A 27,200-nucleotide genomic window follows, 5' to 3' on the forward strand; every position below is an offset into this window, starting at 1 on the left:
TGCCCCAGAAGGAACAGGGGGATGGTTTTGCCATTCTCCCCTCTCTCAGGAGCAGGCTGGGAGGGCACAGTGAGGAGCTGCAGGGTTGGGAGTGGTTGCCAGAGAAGCAGTGCCAGGGGTGACAGCTGGGATGGGAATGCACCCCCAGCCTGTCCAGCCCTGCTGTGGGTGCTCAGTGTGCTGCAGCCTCCTGGGATGTCAGAGGAACACTGCAGGTTTTGGAAGCAGCCCAGAGAGCAGCTGGGGTTTCTGGCACCTGGGAAGCTCTTGAAGATGGTTTACATGCTTGACAGGCACTTGGATGTGCTGCTGCTGGAACAGGGATGTCCCTCCACTTTCCTCTCCCTTCTTTCTTGTGTGGGGGTTAGGGTTCCCCACCCTTTGGTGCTCCAGCTGTGAGGGAGACTCCCTGCACAAGGAATCTGGGGAATGGCACAGCTCCAGGCTTTTCCTGGCAGTGTCCCAGCCTTCCCCAGCGGGCTGGCAAGGCGACCTTGACTTGTTTCATGGAGCAATCATACCCTGTAGCTGCTGCTGCTGCTTAACACTGGCTTCATGCTTCTCAAGCCTCCTTCTCTCTGGTGGCTGAGGATATAGATTTGGGGGAGAAGGTTTCTTATCAACCTCCTTAAGAGATTGCAACATCCACCTGAGGGTGACAGCAGAATAGAACCCCAGCCCAAAAAACGCTTCCTCATGTGACCTCTGCCTTGTGCTCACAAGGGAAGGGCTGTAGAAGGTACCACACAGCAGAGGGGCTGGGATTCTCTCAGGATGGAGCTTTATCAAATCCTCAGCACTGCTGAACTGGTGGCTTTTAGGTCCTGTTTTGGAGCTAGAGGACAACTCAACTTTTGCTGGAAGGAAGGGACAAAGCAGAGGACAGGGGCTGCCCATGGTCTGGGGGAGCTGGGGAGGGAGAGGGAGACAGAAGGGAAGGGAGGGGAGATAAAAGGGCTCCTTCTCAATCTCATTCCCCATGAAGGTGGCTGGAACAGCCCACAGTGTCCCCTCCCTGCAGAGGGTTTTCTGCAGAGCTCCCTGCTCCACCAGGAGGGAATGAGAAAGCAATGTCAAATATATGTTTGAAATGTCAACAGAAGGGCCCTGCAAGATTGACTGTAGTCTCGTGAAATATTTCATTCTTTCTCTCCTTATGAAGAGAGACATTGTTCTGGATGACAGATAAATTCAGGGGGAGCAGGGCAAGGGAGGAGGGGGCAGAGGGGGAAGAAGTGTGCAGGGAGAGGGAGGCACCGGCTGTCTCACTGTACCCCTCATAGGGCGCCTCTTACTCATCATGGCAAATATGGGCTCTAGCTTCATTATCTCAGCCTTCTTTATTTCTAGCAGCTTATTTTCCCTTTCTGCTGCCTTTATCTCTGTATAGATGCCTGTTGCAAAGCCCACCTGCACTCTGCCCCCCAGCCAGCCCCAAACTCTGCACAGCCCATCCCAAAGCATGGGGACACCAGTGGTGGCACAGGGCCCTTGGTGGGACAGCCACGAGGGAGCCAAATGTGACACTGTCTTGGTTTGAAAAGGCAGGTGTCTGCTCAGGGAGGCAGGAGCCCTCAGTGAAATGGAAAATGTATACCTCCTTCCTCCAAATTATTGTAATTTTGAAATTAAAGGGCTCTCAGTCAAAGATATGGGAATGGGAATAACAGTCCTTTATTAGGAAAATTAAAAATACTAATGCAATAGTACAAATAAAATAAAATACCCAAACCACTGCCAGAGTCAGACCATGCCCTGTCCCCTGTCTGCCAGGGTGGTGTCCCAGCCCCATCCCGTGGGGGCTCAGCCCTCCTGCAGTGCCAGCTGTGGCTCTGCTGCAGCAGGGATCCTGCACAAGGGGGGAGTTTTCCTCTGCAGCTCCAGGGCTGCTGCAGATGGGCCTGGGCTCCCTCTGGCCATGCAGGGCAGCAGAAAGCTGCTCCTCTGGCAATGCAGGGGGCAAAGGCTGCTGGGGTGTCCCAAAGCTCAGATTGGATCCAGGTAGGAATGCTTGGCTCCTCCCCTGGGCAGAGCATCTCCCCATGGGATGGTGGAATTGGATCAGCCCTGCAGGGACACCCACTGGCCATGAACAGGAGATAATTAATAATTAATGGCCCAATAACAGAATATATCTCCTGGAGGGAGTATGGGTCATGGAAGAGATAAAGAAAACTGCCCAATGGACAGAAGAGAACTGCCCACCTCTAACAGATGGGAAATAGAATACACACCCCAAACCACATCTTACAACCCAGCACAGACACAGGGGTGGTGACCAGGACAGCATTTTCCTAGACCTGAAGGTTTTATGCTGCCCAAGAGTTTGGTCTTTCTTTCCAACATGGGGTCTGATGCTGCAGATCCAGGGAGACAACCAGAGAGGGCAAGGAAAGCATTCCCCTTATCTGCCCCGTACTCAGCACCATATCTGCTCTGCTTCCAGAAGCTCAGTGCCTGTCCCTCTGCCTGCTGAGGGGAGCAGGGGGACAGCCAGGGCTCCATGGCACCCTGCCTTGCCATCAGCTCGTGGTGACAGTGACAGCTGATCTGGTGGCCCTCCCTCACCCCCACCAGGGCTGGCTCTCTGAGTGGGACTGAGCAGAGAAGCTCACCCGGAGCCTCCAGCATCTGGTAAAGGCAGTAACAGCCACAATCCTACTGAGGCCATGTGAGTGAGGCCAGAAGTAGCTCAGGAAGCATCTCCCCATCCCTGCAGCTCCTGAGATAGAAAAGAAGTGAGTTCCCACCAGCATCAGAGATGAAAAATTCTAATATCAATAAAAGAATAAAAAAATCTTGAAAGCCCTCCTTTTGATTCCACTGAATAAGGGTTTTTAAATATGCTTTCAAAACATTTTGATAGTTGCTTTTCGTTTCTAGTTCTTTTTTGCAAACTATAAATTATCTGAGATTTATTAACCTAAAAATTGATTCTTTCTTATTTCAAATGTGTCAAAAATGGGACATTTTGACTTTTTGAGCCTTTTCCCAGGATTTTTGTGAAGCGGATAATTTGTCACAATTGATCCTTTTTTGAGAGGCTTTGAATTTCAACAAACTGGTATTTACTGCTGAAAACACAGTGAGCTGACAAATTCCCAAACCAGCCACTGTGATTTCAGGTTTCCAGAGCAGAGTGGAGGAAGGTTTAGGTACATGACAAGGAGCTTCAGAGCCTAGGTGGGGATGCATTCTGAGAATGGGCACTTCCTGGACTTTTCCAGCTCTCTGTGCAGAGACCTGGAGCGCTCCAGTGTCCCCTCCTGGGACACAGGTGTCCCTGCCATGGAGCAGAACAGCTCCATGACTCCACTTGCAGCTCCCCACAGAAACCACAAGCACTGGCATCACTGGCACCCGTGCTGCTGGACTCACTGCAGCGTTAAACTTGATAAATGCTTTTAATATTTAATTGCTCTTTAAAAAACATAAATAGGCAGGATATTAAATGCAACCCCTCAGGCAGAGTAAGGCGAGTAATGAATGTTACCCACGACTGGTGGCATCTGCAAAATGCTCTTTTAGTGTGATTTCAAACCAAGGGCTTGGGAGGTTTCCTGCTCTTGTTTCCCAGATGGAGTTTGTGGGTGCTCAAACATGGGATTTTCACTTTGGAAATGGAATGTGGGATTCCTTACACACCCTCCACTGTGTCTGCTGATGAGGCCACCAGAGGTTCTCCTGCTCCAACCTCTGTCAGTGGCCTCAGCCAAGCATGAGGTGGGAGTTCCAGCCATTAAAAACTGTTTTCTAAGAGTCCAGCAGTTTTTGTGCCATTTACAGTAGTAGGTGGGGGCAAAAAGTACTGGGAAGTTCAGACTGGAATAAGGCCACAGAGCCAAATTAGGGCTCTGAGTCCCAGAGCACATTGCAGCACTGCAAGTTGCATCTGCTCAGAATGTTGCAGGATTTGCCCACAAATTCCCACCTCCAGCTGTGACAGGTTTTCAGAGGGCTTCAGCTACAGCACCACATGTCCTGGAGTCAGTCCATGCCTTGGGAAGTCAGGTCCACTGCCCCACTGTGACATGAGATCACAGTCCTGGGCTTCAGCCTGGCTGTGGGCAAGTTATGGACTCTGCAGTGTGTGTACAGGCAGGTAACCCTTGGGAAAAGAAAAACAAACAGAGCCCTACTCAAATCCCTTTTGAAGTTCACTGGAGGTTCAGCTATGCAGGAACAGCACATTTAGTTTTAGGGGAATTGGGGCTCAGTCACGATCCCCTCAGCAGCAGTCCTCCCAGGGAAGGTGGCAGTGATGCAAAGAGCATCCTGCCCTGCCATCTCCAGCACACATGTGCAACCACCCCAGTGTCACCAGCACGAGTGGTGGGTGAACCTCTGCACGTCTACAGGCCGATTTTTCAATCAGAGGAGCACTCAAGCTGCCCAGAGTTCAGGTACTTGTCTCTCTGATGCCACTCCAGTGAGTTCAAGTGGCCTGAGGATCCCAAGGGAAGAAGCTTTGCTGTGGAGTTGCTGTTGCCTGGGGCTCTTGGGCTGGGGGTGGCACCAAAATAGCCACTCTTCCAGCTCAGCTCCCTGTTGTTCACCCACAGCAGAGTCTGAGCCACCATCAGCTGCTTCTAAATATGGAGAAATGCTGCAGGCCTTCAGCAGCTACGCTGGGGAGCTGCTGCTAAACGCCCTGGAATAATGATCCTGCTGCTGGGAGGCCCTGGAAGAACAGAGGAGACAGGAGGGAGCGGAAGCAGCAGCCACAGCAGTAATAACCAAGGAGCAATCCAGCAGGGAAAGGCTTTGATCTCAGGGCTGGCAGACAGGTCTGCTGTCTGCAGGGGATTTTTCCTGCACAGGTTGTGGAAGGATCAGGGTTTGTTGGAGGGAAGTAAGAGGCAGGAGCTACACCCCACCCACGTGGTATTGTGCCCACCTCAGCCATGTTCTGTGTGCAGCAGGGACATCCCTGCATGGTCACATTCTCCAGATGGAGTGGGTGGCTGCAGGTCTGCATCAGCCAGATCTCACAGCCCTGCCCTGTCCCACTGCCACCCAGTGCCAGCCAGCAGGGCAGCAATTCCCAGCCAGGAAACACACACACTGCACCGTCTCCTCTCATGGAGCTCCTCAGAACCCACCCAGCGCAAGATGGAAGCAGCCACTGCAGTCCTGCAGGAGCCAGAAGCATCTCTCTGCCTTTTCCTTTCTCTCTTTCCTCCTTCTTTCATTTCTGTTCTCCCTCCTCTGCAGAACCAAAACATTTTGGAGACTCTGCACTCCGTGCTAGCCTATTATTCACAGAACCTCCTATCTCCCTGCTTCAGGATGCTGCCTGGATCCGACCAATTACCAGCTCCCTTGATGTATAACACCATAAAACCCTTAACCTCATTATAGAAAATTTCTTTTGAATGGCCTTTAAAAACCATCTCATTACACAGGAAGAACTGTAATTACCTTTAACGAGACTGAGATATTGTGCGAGCAAGTGCGTTTGGGCTGTCAAAACAGGAGCAGTGGGAGATCATCTCCAGCCGTTTTTGCCACAAGGGCAAACACTTTGTAATTCCCTCCCCTGCGTGCTCCTCATCCTGGCCCTCCCCCTGCCCCTCTCCCCTCCTTTCTCCACGCCTTCCCCGGGCAAACACAGCTGCTCATGGGGCTCTGCTTCCCAAGGCAAAGCCCATCTTCCCCAGGAGTTGTCTCTGAAGCTCTGGGTGTGTGCAGTGTCAGCAATGCTCTCACTGTGGATATTCTCAGAGAGCCTCTGTTGCTATGAATGGCATGTGAGCAGCTTTGTGATTCCAGCTTTATTGGAAACACTCGAGGCAGGGTATCCATGGGGGTGTGCACTCACCAGCGCTGCTCCCAACCTGGCATTGAGGGTCTGGCCTGGTGGAGCTGGGTCTTCTGGCCTGTTGGTTTCAGATCCTTGCCCTTATACTGCTCCTGGCCTGCTCTGGTTAGGGTTGTTAGGAAAATTAATCCACAAACACCAGAGGTTTATGTCCAAAAAGGACACAGAGGAGTCCTTTTTGGCTTTATTCGAATAAAGGGAGAGGCCATGGGGCATTCCCCTGGGGTCTCTCCAATTTTTGGAGGACGCAGCCTCCTTTTTATCCCAATTTCCCAGACACATTTCCCTTCTCTCTTTCCCCATTTCTGAGGTACTTGAGAGGTACAGACTTCCCAGAACACCTGATACCAAAGATTTCCCTCTAATGTATAACCCTCCCTTTTAATTTTTAATTCTTACGGAATTAAGGTTTTTTTTCCCCATTGGCTGAGGTACTTGAGAGGTACAGACTCCCTGATATGCCTGATACCAGAAATTCCCCTCTAATGTATAACCCTCCTTTTCATTTTTAATTTTTACAGAATTTAGGGTTTTTCCCCATTGGCTGAGGTACTTGAGAGGTATGGACTTCCCAAAACTCCTGATACCAAAGATTTCCCTCTAATGTATAACCCTCCCTTTTAATTTTTAACTCTTATGAAATTTAGGGGTTTTTCTTCCCCGTTGTTTCTTTCATCTTTCAATGTCTAATTTCATTTATCAGCAAACCTAAAGTTTATTTGTAAAAGCAAATATCTTTTTCCATTCATCAATCAGAATCCTTCCCATTGTTTCTTTTATCTCTGAGTGCTAGTTTTATCTACCAGCAGACCCACAGCTTGTTTGGAAAGACAAATCCACTATTCCTCTCAGGGTGACGAAGGTGAAAAGTTCTGACTCGGGTCTTTGATGTTGTCTTACGTTCTCTCTGGTTACAGGTGTTGTTTCAATTCTTTATTTGCATGGTGGTTCATTGTTCTAGGGGTTTTCTCTAGGTAATCCTTTTCTGCTAAGTCTTATGGGAGTTTCACATTTGTTTATTAGGTGATGTAATCTGCTCCATGGTCTCGGGTGGTTTGCCATCTTAGATGAGAGTGGGAGCAGTGGGGATTCACATAACCACAAACATCTAACAAGTAAGGGGGATCTTACACAACTATAGAATATTGAACAATCACCTAAGAGGGATTGACATAACTATAGAACATTCAACTAACATTGGAGCTTTATATTAACTTCTTCAACTTCAACAATGAACTTTATATTTATATTGGGTCTGCTGGTAGATAAAACCAGCACTGGGAGATAAAAGAAACAATGGGAAGGAGTACACTGATTGGTGAATGGAAAAAGATATTTGCTTTTATAAATAATCTTTAGGTTTGCTGATAAATGAAATTAGACATTGAAAGATGAAAGAAACAATGGGGAAGAAAACCCCCTAAATTCCATAAGAGTTAAAAATTAAAATGGAGGGTTATACATTAGAGGGAAATCTTTGGTATCAGGAAGTCTGAACCTCTCAAGTACCTCAGCGAATGGGGAAAGAGAGAAGGGAAATATGGGAAATTAGGATAAAAAGGAGGCTGTGTCCTCCAAAAATTGGAGAGGCCCCAGGGGAATTCCCCACGGCCTCTCCCTTTATTGGAATAAAATCAAAGGACTCCTCTGTCTCATTTTTAGACATAAACCTCTGGTGTTTGAGGGTTAATTTTCCTAACAATATCAATTCCTTCAACAATGTATTCTCTACATCTGTGGTCCCTGCACTCAGGGCTGGGCTTGGCCAAGTGCAGCCAAGAAGGTGATGATGTGGCTCCTGGGACATGCCACCGTCACAGCTGAGGGATGACAACTTTCCCAAGCAAAAGCATCTGGTGTGACAGGGAGGGCTGAGGGTTGGCCTTCACCATCTTCCAGTGAGCAGAAAAACACCTTTTTTGTTGGGCAGACCCATCTCTGCTCCTTCCACCTGGGGTCTGTAGTGATGTGAAGAGCAGGGGTGTGTCCCTGATGTCTGTTGGAATTTGGTTCTTTGCTGACATGATACAGCTAATCTCTGGAGGGGTTTTTTTCCTTTCTGCATATGTGTGACTCAAATGAAGATCTTTTTTTTTCCAAACAAAAATTTTTCGTTGCCATCTGTCACTAATGTCAAGGCACTCTTTTGCCCAGATCCATTTTTTTTTAAAAAAAGAAAAAATAGAAATGTAACATTATTTTAGAAAATTCTGAGTAGTGTTGCCAGAGCAGTGTTGATGATGTTGCAGTGTTAACCCCTGGTGTTCATCCTCAGGGCTTCCCCCACTGGGTAGCTCTGCCTCCTTCTCCTGTTCTCTCCTGGGGTGTTTCTGGCTGTTGCTTCTTTATTTCTGTCTTTTATTATTTCTGCCTCTGGGTCGGGGTCTTTTTTGGGTGTGTTTTGGTATTTACAGAGAAGCTCAGGACAGAGAGCTCAGCTGGCACGAGTCAAGCTAATTGTTCACAGCTGCGGTGTCCCTAATTGCCCTAATTGCCCTAATCACCCACACCTGCTCAGAGCCCTATTTAACCTCAGGACTGGCCCCTTCACCCTCTTGCAGAGCTCCATGGTAGGTGGATGTGTGTTCTTGGGTTCCAGCCTGTGCGTTTTGGGGCCTCGTTTTTTGCTCTTGGGGGACCTGGCTGAGCTCCCACCTCCTCCTGTTGTTTTTGGAGCCATGGGCATGTGCCCCATCACAGAGGGCACCTCTGCTCCTGGGCTGCCCTCCCTGACAGGACAGCCAGCGCTGTACTCTGCTGCTCTGGGGACACCTTTCTGCTGCCAGCTGGGGAGTTTTGGCCCCACAGGAGGGGAGCTCCTGCTGTTGGAGCCTCTGTCTGTGAGAAGGGTTAACTTGTGGGGCTCCCCATTGCCTGGGGAGCAGGCAGAGGGGGAATCCTGCTTTATTTTGTGTAAGGTGGCTTTGCTGGATAGGGGTTGAGAAAAGGCTGGGAGGACACTGTGTGCTGTCCCTGCTGCTGCATGCTGCCAGCAGGGCTGGTTTTTCCTTTCATTCCCCTGAATGCCTTGAGGGAGGCCTGGACTCACAGTCTCCTCTTACGTCTGCTGTGAAAAACGCTAATCATTTATTTTTAAAATTGTAAAAGTTTAATACTAATAAAATGGTTATAAAAATAGCAGTATAATTAGAGTAATAATAATTTGGACAATTTGGATTAGGACAATATGAGACAATAGAAACAAAGAGTTATGGATGTCTGGGTACCTCTTTCTGGGCAGCACGAGCCTGAAAAAGGACACACATTAACAGAGGATTAACCCTTAAAAACAACAGCCTGTTGCATATTCATACACCTCATATATGATGGATAAATTCCATTCAAACACAGGATTTTGTCTGGTCAGTGTCAGCTTCTTCCTCTTAATCCTAATGGCATCTTCAGGGCTGAGCAAGGTGGGAAGAAGTTGATTTCTTCTGATAATGGAGCAATAAATTCTCTTTCTCTGAAGGATTTAGGTGTCCTGTGGCTGCTATCTGGTGTGAGTACCTCATTCCTTTCTTAAAAAATTATTCCACATATATAGTTTCTATTTTAACATTATGTTATAAAACTATATTTAACACACTACTTAAGAAAATTAAGACAGAATAACTTTCTAACATAGCGCATATAATATTCATGTTAATATTTGTAAAAAGCCAGTTGTAAAATAGGCATTTTTCACATCCACCAAAGATGGCTAATAATCACCTTGGGTAGCTGCCTTCTCTGTCCTCTGTGTGTGTGCCAGAGGCTCTGGAAAATCATCTCTGTGCTTCCCCTACCTAAGCAGCAGCCTCAGGGCTGTGGCAGCAGTCAGGGCATTTCTGCAGCCTTCCTGCTGCTCTCTGTGCTGTAGGAACACAGCCCTGCCTTGTGCTTTCTTGTCACAGGAGGTTTTACTGGAGGCTCTGTGCCAGGGTGGCCAGGTCCCCTTGCAGCCGGAGCTGTGTTTGGGAGGGGATGAGTGTGGTGCATCCCCAGGTCCCCTCTCAGCAGGTGCTGCTGTGTTTGGGAGCAGGATGGGTGTGGTGCATCCCCAGGTCCCCTGCAGCAGGAGCTGCTGTGTTTGGGAGCAGGATGGGTGTGGTGCATCCCCAGGTCCCCTCCCAGCAGGAGCTGTGTTTGGGAGCAGGATGGGTGTGGTGCATCCCCAGTTCCCCCTGCAGCAGGAGCTGTGTTTGGGAGCAGGATGGGTGTGGTGCATCCCCAGTTCCCCTCCCAGCAGGAGCTGTGTTTGGGAGCAGGATGGGTGTGGTGCATCCCCAGGACACCTGCAGCACGAGCTGCTGTGTTTGGGAGCAGGATGGGTGTGGTGCATCCCCAGGTCCCCTCGCAGCAGGAGCTGCTGTGTTTGGGAGCAGGATGGGTGTGGTGCATCCCCAGTTCCCCTCCCAGCAGGAGCTGCTGTGTTTGGGAGCAGGATGGGTGTGGTGCATCCCCAGGTCCCCTTGCAGCAGGAGCTGTGTTTGGGAGCAGGGATGGGTGTGGTGCATCCCAAGGTCCCCTTGCAGGAGCTGCTGTGTTTGGGAGCAGGATGGGTGTGGTGCATCCCCAGGTCCCCTTGCAGGAGCTGTATTTGGGAGGGGATGAGTGTGGTGCATCCCCAGGTCCCCTTGCAGCAGGTGCTGCTGTGTTTGGGAGCAGGATGGGTGTGGTGCATCCCCAGGTCCCCTCCCAGCAGGAGCTGCTGTGTTTGGGAGCAGGATGGGTGTGGTGCATCCCCAGGTCCCCTGCAGCAGGAGCTGTGTTTGGGAGCAGGATGGGTGTGGTGCATCCCCAGGTCCCCTCCCAGCAGGAGCTGCTGTGTTTGGGAGCAGGATGGGTGTGGTGCATCCCCAGGTCCCCTTGCAGGAGCTGTGTTTGGGAGGGGATGAGTGTGGTGCATCCCCAGGTCCCCTTGCAGGAGCTGTGTTTGGGAGCAGGATGGGTGTGGTGCATCCCCAGGTCCCCTTGCAGGAGCTGCTGTGTTTGGGAGCAGGATGAGTGTGGTGCATCCCCAGGTCCCCTTGCAGCAGGTGCTGTGTTTGGGAGCAGGGATGGGTGTGGTGCATCCCCAGGTCCCCTGCAGCAGCAGCTGCTGTGTTTGGGAGCAGGGATGGGTGTGGTGCATCCCCAGGTCCCCTTGCAGGAGCTGTGTTTGGGAGGGGATGAGTGTGGTGCATCCCCAGGTCCCCTTGCAGGTGCTGTGTTTGGGAGCAGGATGGGTGTGGTGCATCCCCAGTTCCCCTCCCAGCAGGAGCTGCTGTGTTTGGGAGCAGGGATGTGTGTGGTGCATCCCCAGGTCCCCTTGCAGGAGCTGCTGTGTTTGGGAGCAGGATGGGTGTGGTGCATCCCCAGGTCCCCTGCAGCAGGAGCTGTGCCTCGAAGGGTCCCTGGGCAGCAGGTGCTGGTGGGTGTGCAGCCTGTGTTGGCTGAGGAGTGTTCCTGTCCTGCTCCAAGCACCCTCTGGAGAGGGCTCTCTCAGCCTCCATGTCTCTGACCTTTTCAGTGTCGTGCAATAGCATTGGCTGTGGAGCTGCTCGCTGTCTAATGAGCCTGTGGGGACTGGGGGGAAATGGGCAGCCAATAAAAATATGGAATATTGAAAAGGTCAGAGCTATTTGGTGGGGACACAATAACTCACCAAACTTCTCGGGCGTTGCATTTCTGTGTGCCTGAGTACAGGTGCTGTGGGCTTGCAGCTGGCTGGGGGCTGCATTGCATGTGCTCCTGGGGCAGGGCTGAGCTTTCCAGCTGTGCCAGGGCCTCTGTGGGTTGGCACATTGGCTGCACCTCTGCAGGAAGGGCTGGAGAAACCCTTGTACAAAAGGAGCCTTCAGAACTTGGGCTTTGCTTGCACCTCTGTGGAGGGAGGGGTGAGCCTGTGGTCAGGGTGTTCTCTGGCATTGCTGCCAGGCTCCTGCCATGATTCCAGCAGCAGGGAGCTGGGTGCCAGGGGCCTGTTTGAGGTTGTTTTGGTGTTGTGCTCTGGATCCGTGCCTCAGGTGTCACAGGCAGGGAGCACAGACCTTGTGAGAGCACTTGCTGGGGCTCAGGGTGCATCCCTAATTGCCAGCAGCTGAGAGTGCATTCTGAGTCAGCTGTGGCTTTCCTGTGCCCCTCCTCCTTGCTAACAAGGGCAAAGCTCTCATGCAAAGCTGTGCTGATTTAGCCAACCTGTGCCTTGTGGGGAGGTGGGGAACATGCATCCAAAAGTTCCCAAACTGACTCCATTTCTCCAGAGTTAGCACCGAGGGGAGTCTCCCCTCTCTGCCTCTGACCCCTTTTAGTCCTCAGCTCTGTCCCAACACATCTGTCAGCTTGTCCTCTGCCACAGGCTGCTGGCTGGGGGAGACCTCACCTCTCCAGCCAAGGTGCCTCTGATGGCCTCTGTGGTGGCAGAGCAAGGCCTGTGATCTTGCCATATGCCAGGTGCCAGGAGCAGAGGGAGGAAAAGGTCTTTTAAAAGCCATCACACCATTTCACCTTACCAAAGTTGTCCTGACAATGCAACACTGAGGGCTTTGTGACAGCCCTGTGCCCCAGTGCTGGCTGCTGGGAAATCCCAAAGAGCACTTTGTGCAGCCCCCTTTCCTGTAGGCAGGAGGCATTTGGAAATGACAACTCATTGAGCTGAACAGTAAAAATTTAAGTTCTGGGAGTGAAACCAGAGCAGCAGGGGGGAAGTGCATGTTGGTGCCAGGACTGAGCACTGGCACAGCAGCAGGTCTCACCCTGGATGCTGATTCTTCTGCAGACTCTGTGCTCAGCAGTTGTGACTTGGGCAGGTTTCTGGCAGAGGAGACAGTGCTTTGTATGCTTTCTTTGGTTAGATGTGATGGTTGGATTATTCTGTGTGCCCTGACCCCAGCTGTGGGCACTGGGGCTGTCTGCCCAGCCTGGTGCTTTTTACAGCCCTTGGCTTTGTTATTCCAAGTGCTGGTGTGCTGTCCTGGGGACAGTCTGTGTGATGTGTAGCTCAGTAAATATGTAATGGGGTGTTTTAGGGCTTTATTGCTTCTATGCAGCACTAATGTAATGTCATTTAGAGAGCTCTGGCACACCCATCAGCAGCTCAAGTGGAGCAAAGGAAGGATGTTCTTCCTCTCCAAGCCCATCATCTTCCCCACTTGATGCTCTCAGCCTTGATATAGTGGTCTAAAGGTGACAACTTGTCTCTGTGAGCACTCTGAAAAGCAGGCAGTGGGATCATTAGAAATGGCTGTGGATTGGCCCTGTTTTAAAAGGGAGCAAAATATTTGGCCAAAGTCCCGCTGGAGCATTTTCAGCTATTGTGAAAACCTTCTGCTTGACAACTTGTTTCTAGAGTTCCTACCAGAATTGGGCTGCTGGGTTTCAGATCACCTCTGTGAGGAGCTGCAGGTGCTCTGTGGGGCTTTAGCCAGCCTAGGAGGTGTCACCAGGCCTTAGCTGAGTGTTGGAAACACTGCCTTGCCTGGCATTCCCCCGCTTCAGGGCAGGATTTGGCTCTTGTTCCTCCCTGTGCCCATTTTGGCAGGGCTGCTGCCCAAGAGCAAAACCTGTTCTGTGCCCTTGTGCCCCTGTCCCACATCAGCACTGGGGCTGGGGCTCCCCTGTGGGTGGGTGCTCCCTCTGGGTTGTAGGGGTGCTGTTATTCTGGATTGGCACCTCAGCAATTTGGGCCCCTGGCACTTAATAACTGCAGTACCTAATTTTAGTGTAATGGCACTCATTCAATCTGCTGTTCCCAGAATGTGCAAGTGACATAAATTAATGTTACACAGAAAAAGTCAAGTTTCTAGTGTGAGATCAATAGATCATAATGTGGTGATATTTGAAAATACATCTTATTAGCAGTTCATATTTTGGCACTTTCCATGGATTCCCACGAGCTCCCTTCCCTGCTGCCCCAGGGAGCTGCTGTGCATGTGGTTGCTGACAGCATCAGCAGTCCTGTGAGATGATCCTGCCTGTGCTGGATGTCACTTAGTGGCTTTTATCCCTCGGGAAATGAAAGGAAAGAGGTTGGAGTGCTGTTGGTCGCTGCAGGGCAGAAGCAGGAGCCTTTGGCATCTTGCAGCAGTTATGAGAGGAGCTTCATTCTGAGCTGGCTGAGGCTGCCCAGGCAGGCAGACATTGCAGGGTGCTGTTGTGAACCAGCCTGAAGAGAAAAGTGAGGCAGGGTGGGAGCCCATGGCTGCTCTCCTGTCCTGGATGAGGGCAGAGCTGCACTGGGAGGATGCTGAGCACACCTGTGTGAGCTGGGCTGTGCCTCTGGGTAGGTGAGCAGGGCTTTTGAGCTTTCAGAGCCCAAACAGCACCATTTACCTGCACTGAGGGGGAAAAGTAATGTAGGGGCTCCCCATGGCAGGGTATGGCTTTGCCTCAGCACAATCCTTCTCAGCTCCAGCTTCTGGGGGCTCTGCAGAGGTGTTTGACAGCTCAAAGTGACTTCCTTGGGGCCAGGGCTCAGGGTAAAGGCTGGCTGGGTTCTGTCTGGGGTCTCCAGTTACTCCTGTGCTTGTCTCCTCCTCCCCACGTGCAGGAGATGGGGCTGGGTTGATTTCTCTGCTTGAGTCAGGCTCTTTGGCAAGGGGCTCAGAGCTGAGTTTTGCAGCCAGCTGTAAAAATATCCCTCGAGGGCATGTGCACTGCACCTCTCCCCTGCCAGCCTTGTGCTGCTTCCTCCTCCTCCTCGGGAGGAAGGTAATCTCCTCTGCAGAGCTCACCATCAGAGCAGATTAGAGCAGCTCCCAGCTCCTCTGGTGCTGCAGAGGGATTGCCAGGATCAGAGGTTTGGGCTGGAGCTGTGGGGATGATCCCTCTTTCTGTGAGCCTGGGTGGGAAAGGTGCTGTGCAGCCATTCTGCTGGAGAAGATGCACTTCCCTCTGGTCCCCAGAGCCAGCAGAGCTGTGCTGGGCTTTGCTCAAATGGAAGATGCTTGTGTACACTTCTGTAAGCAATGAAGTGACTCAGGTTGCCCACTCAGTCTTCTCTTTCCACAGACTGTTCCCAGAGTCCCTCCGGATGTGTCTGAAGCATCCTAAATAAGACCTGAGCGCTGTGCTCGAGGTGGAGCTGCTCACAGGAAAATAGGCCACTGCTTTCCTCACACAGGCAGGCATTTAAAGAGCCTGTGAGGGAGGAGTGTGGGCTTGTGGCTAAATCAGAAGTGAGGAGCTGTCCCCTCCTTTGGCACCTCACCTGCCTTCCATGAAATGGGGCCACTGGGAAGCCAGGCTGCAGGCTGGCTGGCTTTTTTTGGTAGCTTGCTTGGTGGCATTGGCTTTGTGGGTCGCTCCCAGCAGAATTCACTAGGGAGAAACAGCTCACTTTTTGCCTCGCCTTTCCAACCAGAGTTTCCAAAATGGCTCAGGTTTTTCCCTTTTTTCCCAGAAAAGTCAACAGCAAAACCTGCTTGTCTGAAGTGGGATTAGGCAATTGCCCTTGCAGGAATCCCAGCCTCGCTCCCCTGATCCTTTCTTCAGCCAGTTGCCCTGGCAAAGCATCTATCTCTGTCTTCCAACCTGAGAGGCTGTCTCTTCACTAATTAAATGAGGAATATCACCTCTTTATAATTGTCAGTTGATTTCAAATTAAAAAGGGACCTGTCGGACCAAGAAGAACCTTATCCTCCCTCTGGGGACTGCCTTCCTTTTTATTTAAGTTTTTTTTCAGGCTGATAATTCCATCTGAAAGTCTCCTGTGATACTGTGGTAACCCTTGGATGCTATTCAAGTGCATCCTGGCCCCTGGCGTGTGCTCATTGCCTCCTAATTGCTCTAAATAAGTTGGGAATGATGAAATTAAAGTGCCATTGATATGAGGCAGCCCTGGCATGCTGCAGTTACAGGCATGTGAGGGATGTGGACAGATGGGAAGATGTTAGGATAATAGGTATTAAATGCAGATTTTACCCTGTTTGGGATCCCCATCTAAGCACAGTTCAACCTCTTGGTGCAGCAGGCTTGGCAGCTCCTGTGCTGGAGCCCCAGCTGAGCATTTGGCATGGCTGGGGATGTGCAGGACATAAACCTGTGTGACCTCCCTGAGTTTCTGAAGGGCTCCTGGGTAGTGGAATCTCCAGGAACAAGGACAAGCAAGATAACCCTGAGCCCACACAATGTCCCCAGTCTGTAAATCCTGGGCTGCTCATCCTTTGGGTGATTCAGTGGTTCAAACTGAAGCAAGAGATGTGGGTTGCTGGATGTGCTCTGATTCATTGAATAGGGCTTGTTGTTCTCTTCATTCCCTTCATCTGTAATTTTGGAGTTGGGATCAGGTTTCAAACCTGAACCAGCTGAGTTTGGGGTTCTGGTGTTGAACCAGAATGGGCAGCCCCCTGCCCTGGCATGCAGGAAAGCTGGGCTGACACCCCAGTGAGCCTGGGATCAGCATTCCCTGCTCCTGACCCTGCCCTGGAGTGGGGACAGCATAGCAGGGGATGTGCCCTGGGAGGAGCTGCTTGGTGTCATTCAGTGGCTGCTCTTGTGCTCTGCTCACCTGGAAATGTTGCTGCTTTTAGTGTCCTTGGCTCTGAGAGAAAACAGACTATTTTTGGCATGTGTAGTCAAAGGGGGAGAACAGCACCTTGCTGGCTGGTGGTGCTGCAGTGTCCCATTGCAGCAGAGGGGCCTGGATGAGACCTGACTCCAGATCCTCAGCAAAGGCAGTTTGGTGACAATCTGTTCCCAGCCAGAATAGACTCAACGCATCACCCACAGGGTGAAAGTCATCCCAGTCCAGCAATTCCACACTCATCCCCATGACTCAGTGGCCCATCCCTGATCCTGCAGCCCATTTTTGGGGCATACAGGGGGGGCTGGTCCCAGAGCTGCAGGTGAGGATGAGCCTCATCAGTCTGCAGGCACTTTCATAGCCTTACAAGTGTGCTTGGTTTGGTGATTGTGCAGTTAATAGTTTTCTGAAGATAGATGGCAGGTACAGCACAGCAGTTTGCTTTCCAAAAAAATGCCAATCATTCTAATCACTTGCCTAAGATTTGGGTCAGGTCCAGCCACCTGGCTTTGGATAATAACTCTCCCAACTCTTCTTGAGCTAGTCTTGTGTAGCATTGGCATTCTTAGGACAGTTGAAATGGATGGGAGGTGCTCTGACATGGCAGCCAGCTGGCCTCCAGGATGGATGGCTGATTGCAAAGTGATGGAAAGTTACATTTGCTCAGTCTGAGCCAATTCTATTCCTGTCACTGGCCTTGGCTGTGACTTTGGCTTCCCCGTGGCTCATCGGATGCTCACCCTGCAACGTGCTCACCTGGAGGCTTTGGGTTGAGATGGCAGGATCCCTTTTTTGCTCTGGGCAGCCCTCCAGGCTCAGGGCTCATCTATCAGAGGAGTTCAAGACCTCTGAATTCTACCTGTTGCACATTTAAAGGCCAGAGGAGCAGATTTATGGCTGTGGTCTGACCTGCTCTGGAACAGAAGCCAGAACTTGTCCCTGGCTGATTGCTTTGTCGGGTGTAGCAGCTCTGGGCATGTGGTTCCCAAAGACAGGGGAGCTGCAGGGTCTTGGCTCTGCTGGCAGGCAGCAGAGGTCTCCAGGAGGCTCCCATCTGTTCCTAGCTGGGCTCTTTGGAGTAATCCCTTTGAGTAAGGGGTGCTCCCAGAGTGCCTGGGCCTGTGTGGGGTGTCACTGCCCGATTGCACAGAGGCTCATGGGCACTGCCTGGGCTGCTCCTGGTGCCTGAAGGTTCAAATCTCCCCAACACATGGCACCTCCAAGCAAACAGGAGTAGTTATAGTGGCTGTAAGTCCCTACAGTCAGGAAACCCCAGTGTTTGGAGGGATTTAGGTGTAAATATTCATTCAGTTAACTTTCTCGAAAGGAGCTGCAGGGTTGTCAGCATGATACCACTTGTGCTTTCTGGATGGCCAGTCTCCCTGGGGCCCAGCACGCTGAGGTGCCCTGCTTGTGTTTGTGGGTGTGCTCCCACCCTTTGCTGCTGCTCCCTCTGCTCCCAATTGCAGCCCCAATGCAGCAGGTGGAATCCTCAACAGAAGGTGTATGCTGTGACCTTGAGATCCATTCCCAGTGAATCCTTTTCTCCTCATCTTTTTGCATGTCTGTCAGATCATCTCTGCTCTTCTTCTACTTCCCCTTCCCCTGGCCCCTTCCAGGAGGTGCTGCCTTGGGCAGGAACAGGTCTGTGCCAGCTCCCACCAAGAGCCACCCCTTTCCCTGCATGGTTGAGCACAGTACAGGACGTCCCTGGACCTGCAAGGAAAAGCTCCTGGTGATTTCCATCAAGAAACAAGCTGGGTACTTGGGAGCACAGGGCAGGGCTGGCTCATCTGTGCCAGCACACTGGGTTTTGGCCTGGGCTGAAATTGAAAGGAGGAGGAGGAGGAAGGAGCAGTGCTGAGTGGAAAGCCCTGGTGAGCTGGGCTTGGCATGGGTGTGGGAGGAGGGAAGGAGCAGTGCTGGCCGCTCCCAGGAGGAGCCACAGGAGCTGTCACCATGTGTCACCCCCTTTTTGGCAGCCCCAGCCTGCTTGGCCATCAAGTGCAGTTAAAAAGGCCAGGACTTGTTTTGCCACCAGAAACTGCTTGATGCTGTAGGCAGCTCTGCCTTGCTGGTCTGTGCCATGCACACTCTGGGCTGGGGTTGGTCCGGGAGTTTCTTTGGGGAGCAGATCCCTCGGAGTGCTGCCCTGGTGGTGATGGTGCATTTGTTGCATGAGAACTCTGCTAGCTGGGCCAAGCTTCAGTGTTTTGTGGGCTCTGCATCCCCTCCAAACAGGGCAGTCTCACCCCCCTGGCTGGCACTGGGCAGAGCAGGCTGCTCCTGGTCCCCACCTGCCACAGGTGCCCAGAGATGTGCTGGCATTGCTGGCCAGGGCACTGAGGGGACAGAAGGACTCAATTCCCATCTCAATTCCTTGTGCCTGAGATTTCTATCAAAGAGCCTTTCACCCAGAGGTGAAGTCACTCACCATGGCCACCTTCAGCAGCTGCTTCTGCATTGTGGGTTGTAAATGTCCCCTTAATTTAGTGCCTGCAGTGCACTAAAGCAGCAACCTTAGCACAGCCTCTGCATAATAACCAGAGAGGCTCTAGATCCTGAGCTCTGACACACAGAGCTCTCCTTGGCTGCTGTAGTCCCAGGGGCTGCTGTCTCCTTTACCCTGGGTGCCTCAGCCTCCCCACCACATGCTCTTGAAAGATAACTCCCTGTAAAATAGAGATTTAGTCTCGTCCAGCTGGGCAGTTCAGGCAGTAATGCACTCACATCCCAAATATTTCAATTCTTTTGGCTAAACTTCCCAGTGAAAGGTGATTTTTTTCTCCTTCATGAAAGAGGATAACAGCTCTGACCTTGAGGAGAGAAATGAGGGTTCAGAGTTCTCTTTCTTTTTTTTTTTTGTTGCTATTTTTCTTGCAAAAGTTGAGAGAGATTTTTTGCTTAACCAGTTTATACCCAGTGGATAGATTTATTCTGTTCAGCTACCAGCCACAAGAAAGCCTTGTTATTCCCTGTGGTGTGTGGGTTTTTTTTTTTTTCCCTCAATACTCATAAATACTCTTTGCTAAATATGAATTTTTACTACTTGAAGCAGGAGAAACCAGGTACTCCTGCCCTGTTCTGATGCTGGAGGAATCAGCCTGTGCTGCCCTGACCCTGGGTAACCTGAGTGCTGCTTGGGATTGCTTGTTAAATATCCTTCTGTCTCCCCATGCCTGATCCAATTCTGCTCCCTTGTTATTTCCATCTCTCAGGGATAAAGGATCTGCACAAAATTACTTTTGGGAACATCCTGGAACCAAGAGGTGATTTTGGAGGCAACGCTTCCGAGTCCCACCTGGCTGCTTCTTCCCATGCCTCTGCTCCCAGCCAACACCCTGCTGGCCTGGCTTTTAGCAGGAACTGGGCAGAAAAATGGTTTAGCATCATTGTTTCAAGGGAGAAGAGGAAAAGGTGGAGATTTGGTTTGAAATTATTTGAGTGAACGTGACAGAAATGCAAGGACCTGACAGCAGAGTTGGTTTAGATTGGGGTAGAAAAGAAATGAGGGGACTTAAAATGAAAAGTGGGCTCAGAGGGAGGGGAAAAAAGGCAATGTTTCCTTTCAAACACATAAAACCTGGCTGCTTTGATGCTGATGGTGTACTTGATACTCTTTGTGAAACCATTCCATATGACAAAGGCAATTTTCCAGGCCAGAATTATTGCTGATGGGTTTGGCTGTGGCAGCTCCTCAAATGCTGGTGCCTGCCTCAGTTTCCCTTCATGGCATCACAGAGTATTTTGGGTTGGAAGGGACCTTCAAGGACAACCCCCTGCCATGGGCAGGGACACCTTCCACTAGACCAGGGCACTGCAAGCCCTGTGCAGGCTGGCCTTGGGCACTTCAGGGATGGGGCAGCCACAGCTGCTCTGGGCAGCCTGTGCCAGGGCCTCCCCACCCTCACAGGGAAGGATTCCTCTCTAATATCTAATCTCTTTCCCCTTCTCTATAGTTTTTCCATGAGGTTTGGGGCCTTTCAGCTGCCTCATCTCTCCCTTCACCAGGGTGAGCTGGTGCATGGTGCTGGCAGCACCTCCCTTGCTCCCTAAACTAAAGAGATTTAGTTGAGATCTCCAAACTCATTGCAGTGGTGAGCCTGAGGCAGCATCCTTCCCCTGAGAGGCAGCTCTGTCTCTCTGTTTTTAGTTTCTTTGGAGCTCAGATTCTCAGCCTCCTTACCTCTCCACTAGTGCAATGTTTTCGGAACAGATGGGCTTAATTTCCGATTGTCACCCCCTGAACTTGGGAGGAGGCTTGGCTTTGGAGCCAGTCTGCCTCTTGTTCCGTGTGAGTCCATCCAGCAGGCTCCTGCCTGCCCTGCCCCTGTGGCCATGGAACCAGGACCCGGCAAATTGCCCTCTCTGGGATGAGAGAGGCTCTCAGAAGGAAGATTTTCCCTCTCAGTGGATAAATCCATCTCCATGTTACCTTAGTGGCAGCAGCTGAGCATCTTCTTATGGGTTGATACTGCTGAGATGCTTAGTCTAAGCTCCATCTAATCCTCTTTCAGGGAGCTATCAGGCTGGTGATCTCCTACAAACAGGTTTTCCAACACCAGCCTTGGCATTTCGTGGTGTGTGATCGTGCTGGAAGGGTGAGGGTCCTGCTGCACCTCTGCTGCTGCTCCTCCTGAGCTGAACCAGAGGTGAAAGGGAAAAGGAAATGAACCTACAGGTTTCTAACCTGAGCTCTGGTGGAGTTGGGATTTAGGCATCTACTCCTGCTTTTATACGGTTTTGTGGCATGTGATTTCCTTATCCAGCTTCTTGTGGAGCATAAATCAGATTTTTATAACTGATTTTGTGTTGGATTAAAGGTTTGGGGTGGTTTTTTTTGAGACCACCCTTATGAACCTGGCCTGTTGTGCTCCTGCCAGTGTACCCTGGGAATCTTGTCACTCTTTGGGAATCAATAGCAGATTTAAAGTGTTTCCAATGCCCTTCTGTGTGTCAAGGCCCAAAATTCAAGGCAGAATTTAGAGGTGCTGCAATGTGCTTGAAAACTCTTGGACTGTTGAACTTGGCAATCAAAGCCTGATTCCTGAGTGGGAGCCTTGTGTGTGGTTGCCCTCCATTGTCACATTGTCACCCAGACATCTGCATGGGGACAGAGTCACCTGGCAGCAGTGCTGGCACAAGGCACTTGTGGGGACCCAGGGCATGCAGAGAGGCTGTGGGATCTGCTGTTGGTGAGATCTGAGCAGCACCAAGCTGCTTGTGAGACCTCATCCCTGGGATGTGCTTTGGACCAGTTCAGGGATGGACATTGTCCCTCCCGGAGCAAGATGGGCAAAGGCCATTGTGCCATGGGCTGGGCTCCCTGCAGGGAGCACTGGCTGGGGGTGGCAGTGAGCAGTCCCTGGGGGAGAGGGCAGATCCTTGGGCACTGCTGCTGATGCCCTAAGGAGCTGGAGCAGAGGCTGGATGGAGTTAAGGGGAATAAAGTGGAGATTTACTGAAGTGCCCCCAAAGGGCACACCCTGGCAGTGCCCAGATGGCTCCAAGATAAAAGCAAAGCAGGGCTTGTTCATGAGATCTCACATTTTTATACGTTTCAGTCCATTTGCATATAGGAGTTAACTGTCCAATTAACAGCTTCAAATGATGAAGTTTCATCCTTCTTGCTTGCTTGCCCACCCTCCTCTTCTCACATTGTTCATGCTTTGGGCCTGAAGTTTGAAGAGTCTCCAGTCCTGGAGTCTCCAGCTGGAACAGGATTGTTTTGTCTCCACCACCCTGTGAAAAGCTCCCAGTAACGCTTAAAGTAAAGCTAAAGCTGCACACCAAATCCCCAAGGTATCACTGATGCTGTCCCTCCCTCGTGTCTTGCAGGGCTGTGTGTCTGGGGCTGAGCCAGGTGCCCCCTGCTCGGTGCTGGGTCCCATGAGCCAGGCAGGACCCCCCTGTCCCTGGTGCCCGGGGCTGCAGCGCCCGGCTGTGCCCCCCCAGAGGAGCTGCAGGGAGCTGCTGCCACGGTGAGTGCTGCCTCTGGCTTCCCTTCGTGAGTCCTCTGCCTTTCCCTTCCCAGGACCCTGTTCCTGCTGACTCCATGTGCATCCCAGCCTGCAGCGGGGTCACAGCGTGGGGCACCTGTGCCAGCCTGCAGAAAACTGCTCAGAGGGAGCAGCTTATGCACCAAAAAAAATTCAGGTTTCAGTCAACAGACTCAGCTCACGAATTCAGGTTGTATTTAGCAAGTGGCTTTGGCTGGGAAAAAAAAAAGTGAAACACTGAAAAGTTTGATTTTGACATTTTCAAAATGAAACCTTTCAGCCATCTGTTTCAAGATGACATTTCATTTTGATTTTTTTCTAGTTTTTTTTTTTTTTTTTCCCAGGGTGGAGGGGAAGCCACCTACAAACAAAATGAAAGCTTCACTTCAGCCCAAACAAAATGTTTCATTCAGCCCCAAATTATTACTGCAGCTTTAAAATTTGGCAAAGAAAAAACAATTACTTTGGTCATCCTGAATGACTTTCTTTTCTCTGTTTAATCACCAGGACAAAAGAGAAGCGTGTGAGGGAGTGGGAGCTGCGGGGCCCATGGCAGGCAGCGTTGGGGGTTTGTGAGTGGGAGCTTGGGAAGAGCCTGTGGTGGCAGAACATGCTGTACCAATGACTTTGGTGATGGCAGAAGCCTGTGGGAGCCAATTTTAGCTACAGCAGAGAGCTCGTGCTGGAGAGGAGAGTGTGCTGTGCTGAGCCCACCTGGAGCCAGCACCTCCCAGGCTCTGGGGGTGGCCCCAGGGTCCAGAGCTGTGCTGGGTGCCAGAGGTGAGTGGTGGGTCTCACCCAGTGCCATTCCCTCCCTGTTAGCTGCTTTCCCATCTGCTCTTTGGGAAAGCCCACTTTGGGGACATAAATGGGAAGCAGAAGGGACCTTCTGGTCTGCCCAGAACCTTTTTGTAGCACTCTGAACAGGAGAAATCACTCTGGGGATGGAGGAGAGCAGGAAGGGACTGGGCTGGGGGAGATCAAGCCCCTGTGGGGCTGCATGGGCTCCTCTCAGCCCCCTGATGGCAGGGAGGAGGTGATCTGACCCCTGTGCCAAATCCCATCATGGCTGGCACCTGGATAGCACTTCCACTGCCCAGCTGGAGAAACCAGCCGTGCTTTCCATTTTCCTCACCCTCTCCATCCCTGCATGGACCCAGGCATGGGTCTGCCCCAAATGTGACCCTTCCCAGCCCCACAGAACTGCTGGGTGTGGAGGAAAATGCTGCAAGGGGGCTGTGCTTGGTGGGGGCTGCTGGATTCCTTGGATGGGGCTGTGCTGGTTCATGCCCTGGGTCAGGAAGGAGCAATGGAGGCTGAATCATAGAAGGAGAATAGGAAAACCCCAAAATCATGCCATAAACAAAATGTGTGCAGCAACATGAGGGGCTGCAGGAAGGCTTCTGGGCTGATTTCCTGTGCTGCTGGCACATCCTGACTGCCCACAGCCTGGCTGTGCAGGACTCCCACTCCAGCAGGAAGGCTCAAACACAGCAGGCAGGTGTCTGGGAGCATGGTGGGACAGCAGGTGTTCAGGATCTGCTCACACGTGCTCCCATGCTTCTGTCAGCACTGGCTCCCTGCTGAAGTGCTGGGGGGTTGCTGCCTTTGTTGCAGAGGAAAAAACCTGGCTGTTCAGAGTGGGGTGAGATCAGAAGGGATCGTGGTTGCTGCAGGTCTGAAATCAGTGTCTGCCCTTGTTTGGAGGGGAGCTGGTTGTGCCCAAACCTCTATTGGATGTTTTGCAGGTGGCTGTGACCCCAGGGTGTGAGTGGCAGGACCTTGTCCCTGTGGGTTTACCCCAGAGGGAATCCTTCTACCCTACTTTGGGAGAGTCTCTCCCCAGGCCCTTACTGGAAGCCCCTGAAACTCCAGAATTGTGTCCCTCTGGCTTTCCCACCTTCCATTCTCCTTCTCTGTTTTCAGTTCTCCCTCTTCCCCCCCCTCCCTCCATCTTTATCAGTGGCTAATGAAACAGGCAGGGAGAAACCCAATTCGTACAGTAATTAAATTTACTTAGAGGGTATTCAGCTGGAGTAATGAGAAGTTTAATTCAATGATTAGTTTTTTCTTTCATTAATTAAAAATGGAACAACGGTGCAGTTACAGTGGGCTGCATTGATCCTCCTTGTGGAAAGCTGCTGATGGAGGAGGAGGAGGAAGGAAGGAAAGCTTCTCATTTTATCTTCTCTGGATGCTGTCCCCACACACAGATGCCTCTATTGTCCCCTGTTCCCAGCTGATCCCTTGCCCAGGTGTCCCTGAGTGACTTTAGGTGAGGGGTGCTCAGGGTGGTGAGGAGAGCAGTGGCACAGTTCCCCACACGGGTCCTCTCCCCAGTCTGTCCCCAGCATTTCAGTTTAAAATTGGATCTGAAATATTTGCAGTGGGTGGAAGATTGAAAAGCAGGTCCCAGCCCACAAGAAGTTTGGGGTGGGAGAGTTGTTTTCCATCCTTGCTGAACAGATTTTGATCCATTTAAATATGTTAAACTCATAAACATGTTTTTAGTCTTTTAAAATAAGTGATGTGTGAAAGCAAAAAATAAACCAAATATAAGTAATTTCCCGTTTTTCCAATGCCTTCTGCAGGATCTTGAGCAGTGTTAGGACCTCAGATGTCCTTTGAAGCATGATTGGGCAGGTTCTGTTCCCCTCAAGTAGAGGCATTTGTGCTCCACGTTTTGACACAGATGGACTTTTTTTGGTAGCAGTGGGGATTTTTGTAAGATCTGCTTATGTATGAGATCCTGAGGAGGAGTAGACAGAAATAACCCCCCAAAAAAACCAAAGCACCATTAACCGGTGTCACACATCCTGCCTGTGCAGGAGCTGTGCACAGAAGGGGCTGGGCAGGTGAGCAAGCTCTGCCTCCTCCTCCTCACCTGTGCCCTCCCTGCCCACCTGTCTGCCAGGTCCTCTGCTGCTCTGGGGGCTCTGATGGTGAGCCTGGGTTTGAAGCCAGTGAGAGCCAAGAGCACTCAGCACCTCTGGAATTGATGCTTTAGCTTTTCCTGGGTTATCTTGGGGGTGATAACTGCCCCAGGAAAGCTGGTGGGCAAGGGAGAGGCTCCTGGCCAGCCCAGCACTGTGTCCCTGTGCTGGGAGGACAGAGACAGACAGAGTCCCATGTGGGACTGGAGCCCCCCCAGCAGTGCTCACACCTCCTGGAGGCTCCTCTGCCCCCTGTCTGTGAGTGGCTCAGGACTCAAAGAAATGGTTTTTCATGGCAAGAAAGGAGGCATGCATCCCCCTGCTTTGACCTCATCTCCCGAAGCAGCAAAATCTGTGCTGGGAGAGGGTGAATGTGGGGCACTTCTTCCCCCACCTGCAGGAGGGCTGCAGCTGAGCTCTCCTACCAGCACATCTCAGCTGTGGTGGCAGTGGGAGGGAGCCCCAGGCTGGGTAAACTGGGGCACCCCAGTGCTGCCAGCCTGTGCCAGCTCAGCTGCACTGAGCTCCTGGCATCTCTCAGGGCCCAGCCTGCTGTCCCCAGGACTTGTGGCAGTGTTCTGGCTGTAACACAGCACCTCCAAACCCCAGCACATCTGTGGGAGAGGCCTCCTGGGTCTATGGGGTGCAGTGTCCCCAGTTTGAGCCTCATTGCTGGGGTCCTGAGCTGTGAGAGCCTTTTGCAGCTCAGCTCTTTGGTGATGTTTTGCAGTTCCTGGGCTCTGTGAAGCATTTGGCTGGGATACAGGGATGCAGCCAGGGGCTGAGCCTGCCTGGGGAGCCTTTTGGAAGGAAGCATCAGCTTGTGCTGACCAGTGAGTGACATCTAGACTTGTAATCAGCTGCAGCAGTGCCTTACAACAGTGTTTTTCCAAGGGGTTTTGCATGCATGTGCTTCTTCAGAGATCACTGCAAATGATTCCCAAGTGCTCTGGCCCAAATCTGTCCTGGTAGCTGTCAGCAGATCAATGCTCTACTAAGTACAGACCTGCTCTATTTCCGTGGGAAAATAGCTCTCTTAAGCAGTTCATTTTGGGCCTTCCAGCAGCAGGGCCACTAAATTTTGGTAGTTGTGTTTTTCTGTCTGTTAAAGCCTGATTTATCACTTTTAAATATCAGCTTGGATGAAGATTGAGCTTCCCTGAGCTCGGTTTTGAGAGGGAAAAGCATTCACAGCTTTTTAATTTCTCTCCTGCTCGCCTCTCAAATGCCAGGTTTAAAGCCCTAATTTTGGTTTCCTTTTTGCTCACAGTGCATGAGTGGAAAGCAGAGGAGAGGCCAAAGCCCAGTGCACACCTGGCATCTGATCCCCCAGCATCCTGCCTTCATCTGACCCAGGTAGGTGAGCTCAGAGCATTGCTGCATGTGGTGCTCACATGCATTTGTGGTGCTGAGTCCAGGGCTGGACTGGTTTCCATTGCCAAAATTGTGGTAAAAATGCTTTTTCCTTCCCCTTTAGTCTGGGGTGGCTTCCCATCCCTCCTGGTGGGGTGAGGCAGATGAGTGCCTGTCTCCCATCCCTGCTGGTGGGGCTGGCTTCCAGCTGGGAATCTGGGACAGGTGGGAGGTGTTCAATCAGTCCATCGTGCCTGCTCAGGGGAGTGTTTTACCAGGGGGAGAGACCTCTAAAACGAGTATTTGGATGGTGGTGCTTTTGAGAAAGGGCTTTGTAAAGGGATTGCGTGGGTTTGCTCCAGCTCGTGTTCCATCAGGGAGGGTCAAACGCTGCCCACGTGGAGTGATTCAGGTGGACAGCTCGGGAATGCCGGGCAGGAGCAGTTTTATCCTCCAGGAGAGGGCGGGCAAGAGGGTCCTCCAAAAGCGCTGCCTTTAGGGATTGCTCTGTTCTCCCTGCTCTCCTTGCACGGCTTCCCCGGCTCAGCTCCTCCCCACGCTCTTGCCGGGACAGTTAAAAGAGACAGGAGCAGCTTTGGGCTTGTTCT

At 51.5% G+C, this 27,200-nt stretch overlaps 1 protein-coding gene across 4 annotated transcripts in view; it reads left to right on the forward strand.

Moving 5' to 3' along the window:
- LINGO1 (leucine rich repeat and Ig domain containing 1) overlaps positions 1 to 27,200 on the forward strand; it is a 158,023-nt gene that overhangs the window by 73,658 nt on the left and 57,165 nt on the right. For 2 of the 4 annotated variants that reach the window (XM_063169453.1, XM_063169454.1), the window contains one exon: positions 26,510 to 26,595. Coding sequence is in view for 1 of the 4 variants with exons in the window: in XM_063169450.1 (XP_063025520.1) it covers position 26,072; positions 26,510 to 26,595 (87 nt within the window). In the remaining 3 variants the exon portion in view is untranslated. Of the gene's footprint in view, positions 1 to 22,201; positions 22,289 to 26,056; positions 26,073 to 26,509; positions 26,596 to 27,200 lie in introns of those variants that run through there. The other 2 variants (XM_063169455.1, XM_063169450.1) reach the window with 2 other exon arrangements.

The sequence above is a fragment of the Melospiza melodia genome, chromosome 15 (genome assembly GCF_035770615.1).
Source record: "Melospiza melodia melodia isolate bMelMel2 chromosome 15, bMelMel2.pri, whole genome shotgun sequence".
Classification (NCBI taxonomy): Eukaryota; Metazoa; Chordata; class Aves; order Passeriformes; family Passerellidae; genus Melospiza; species Melospiza melodia.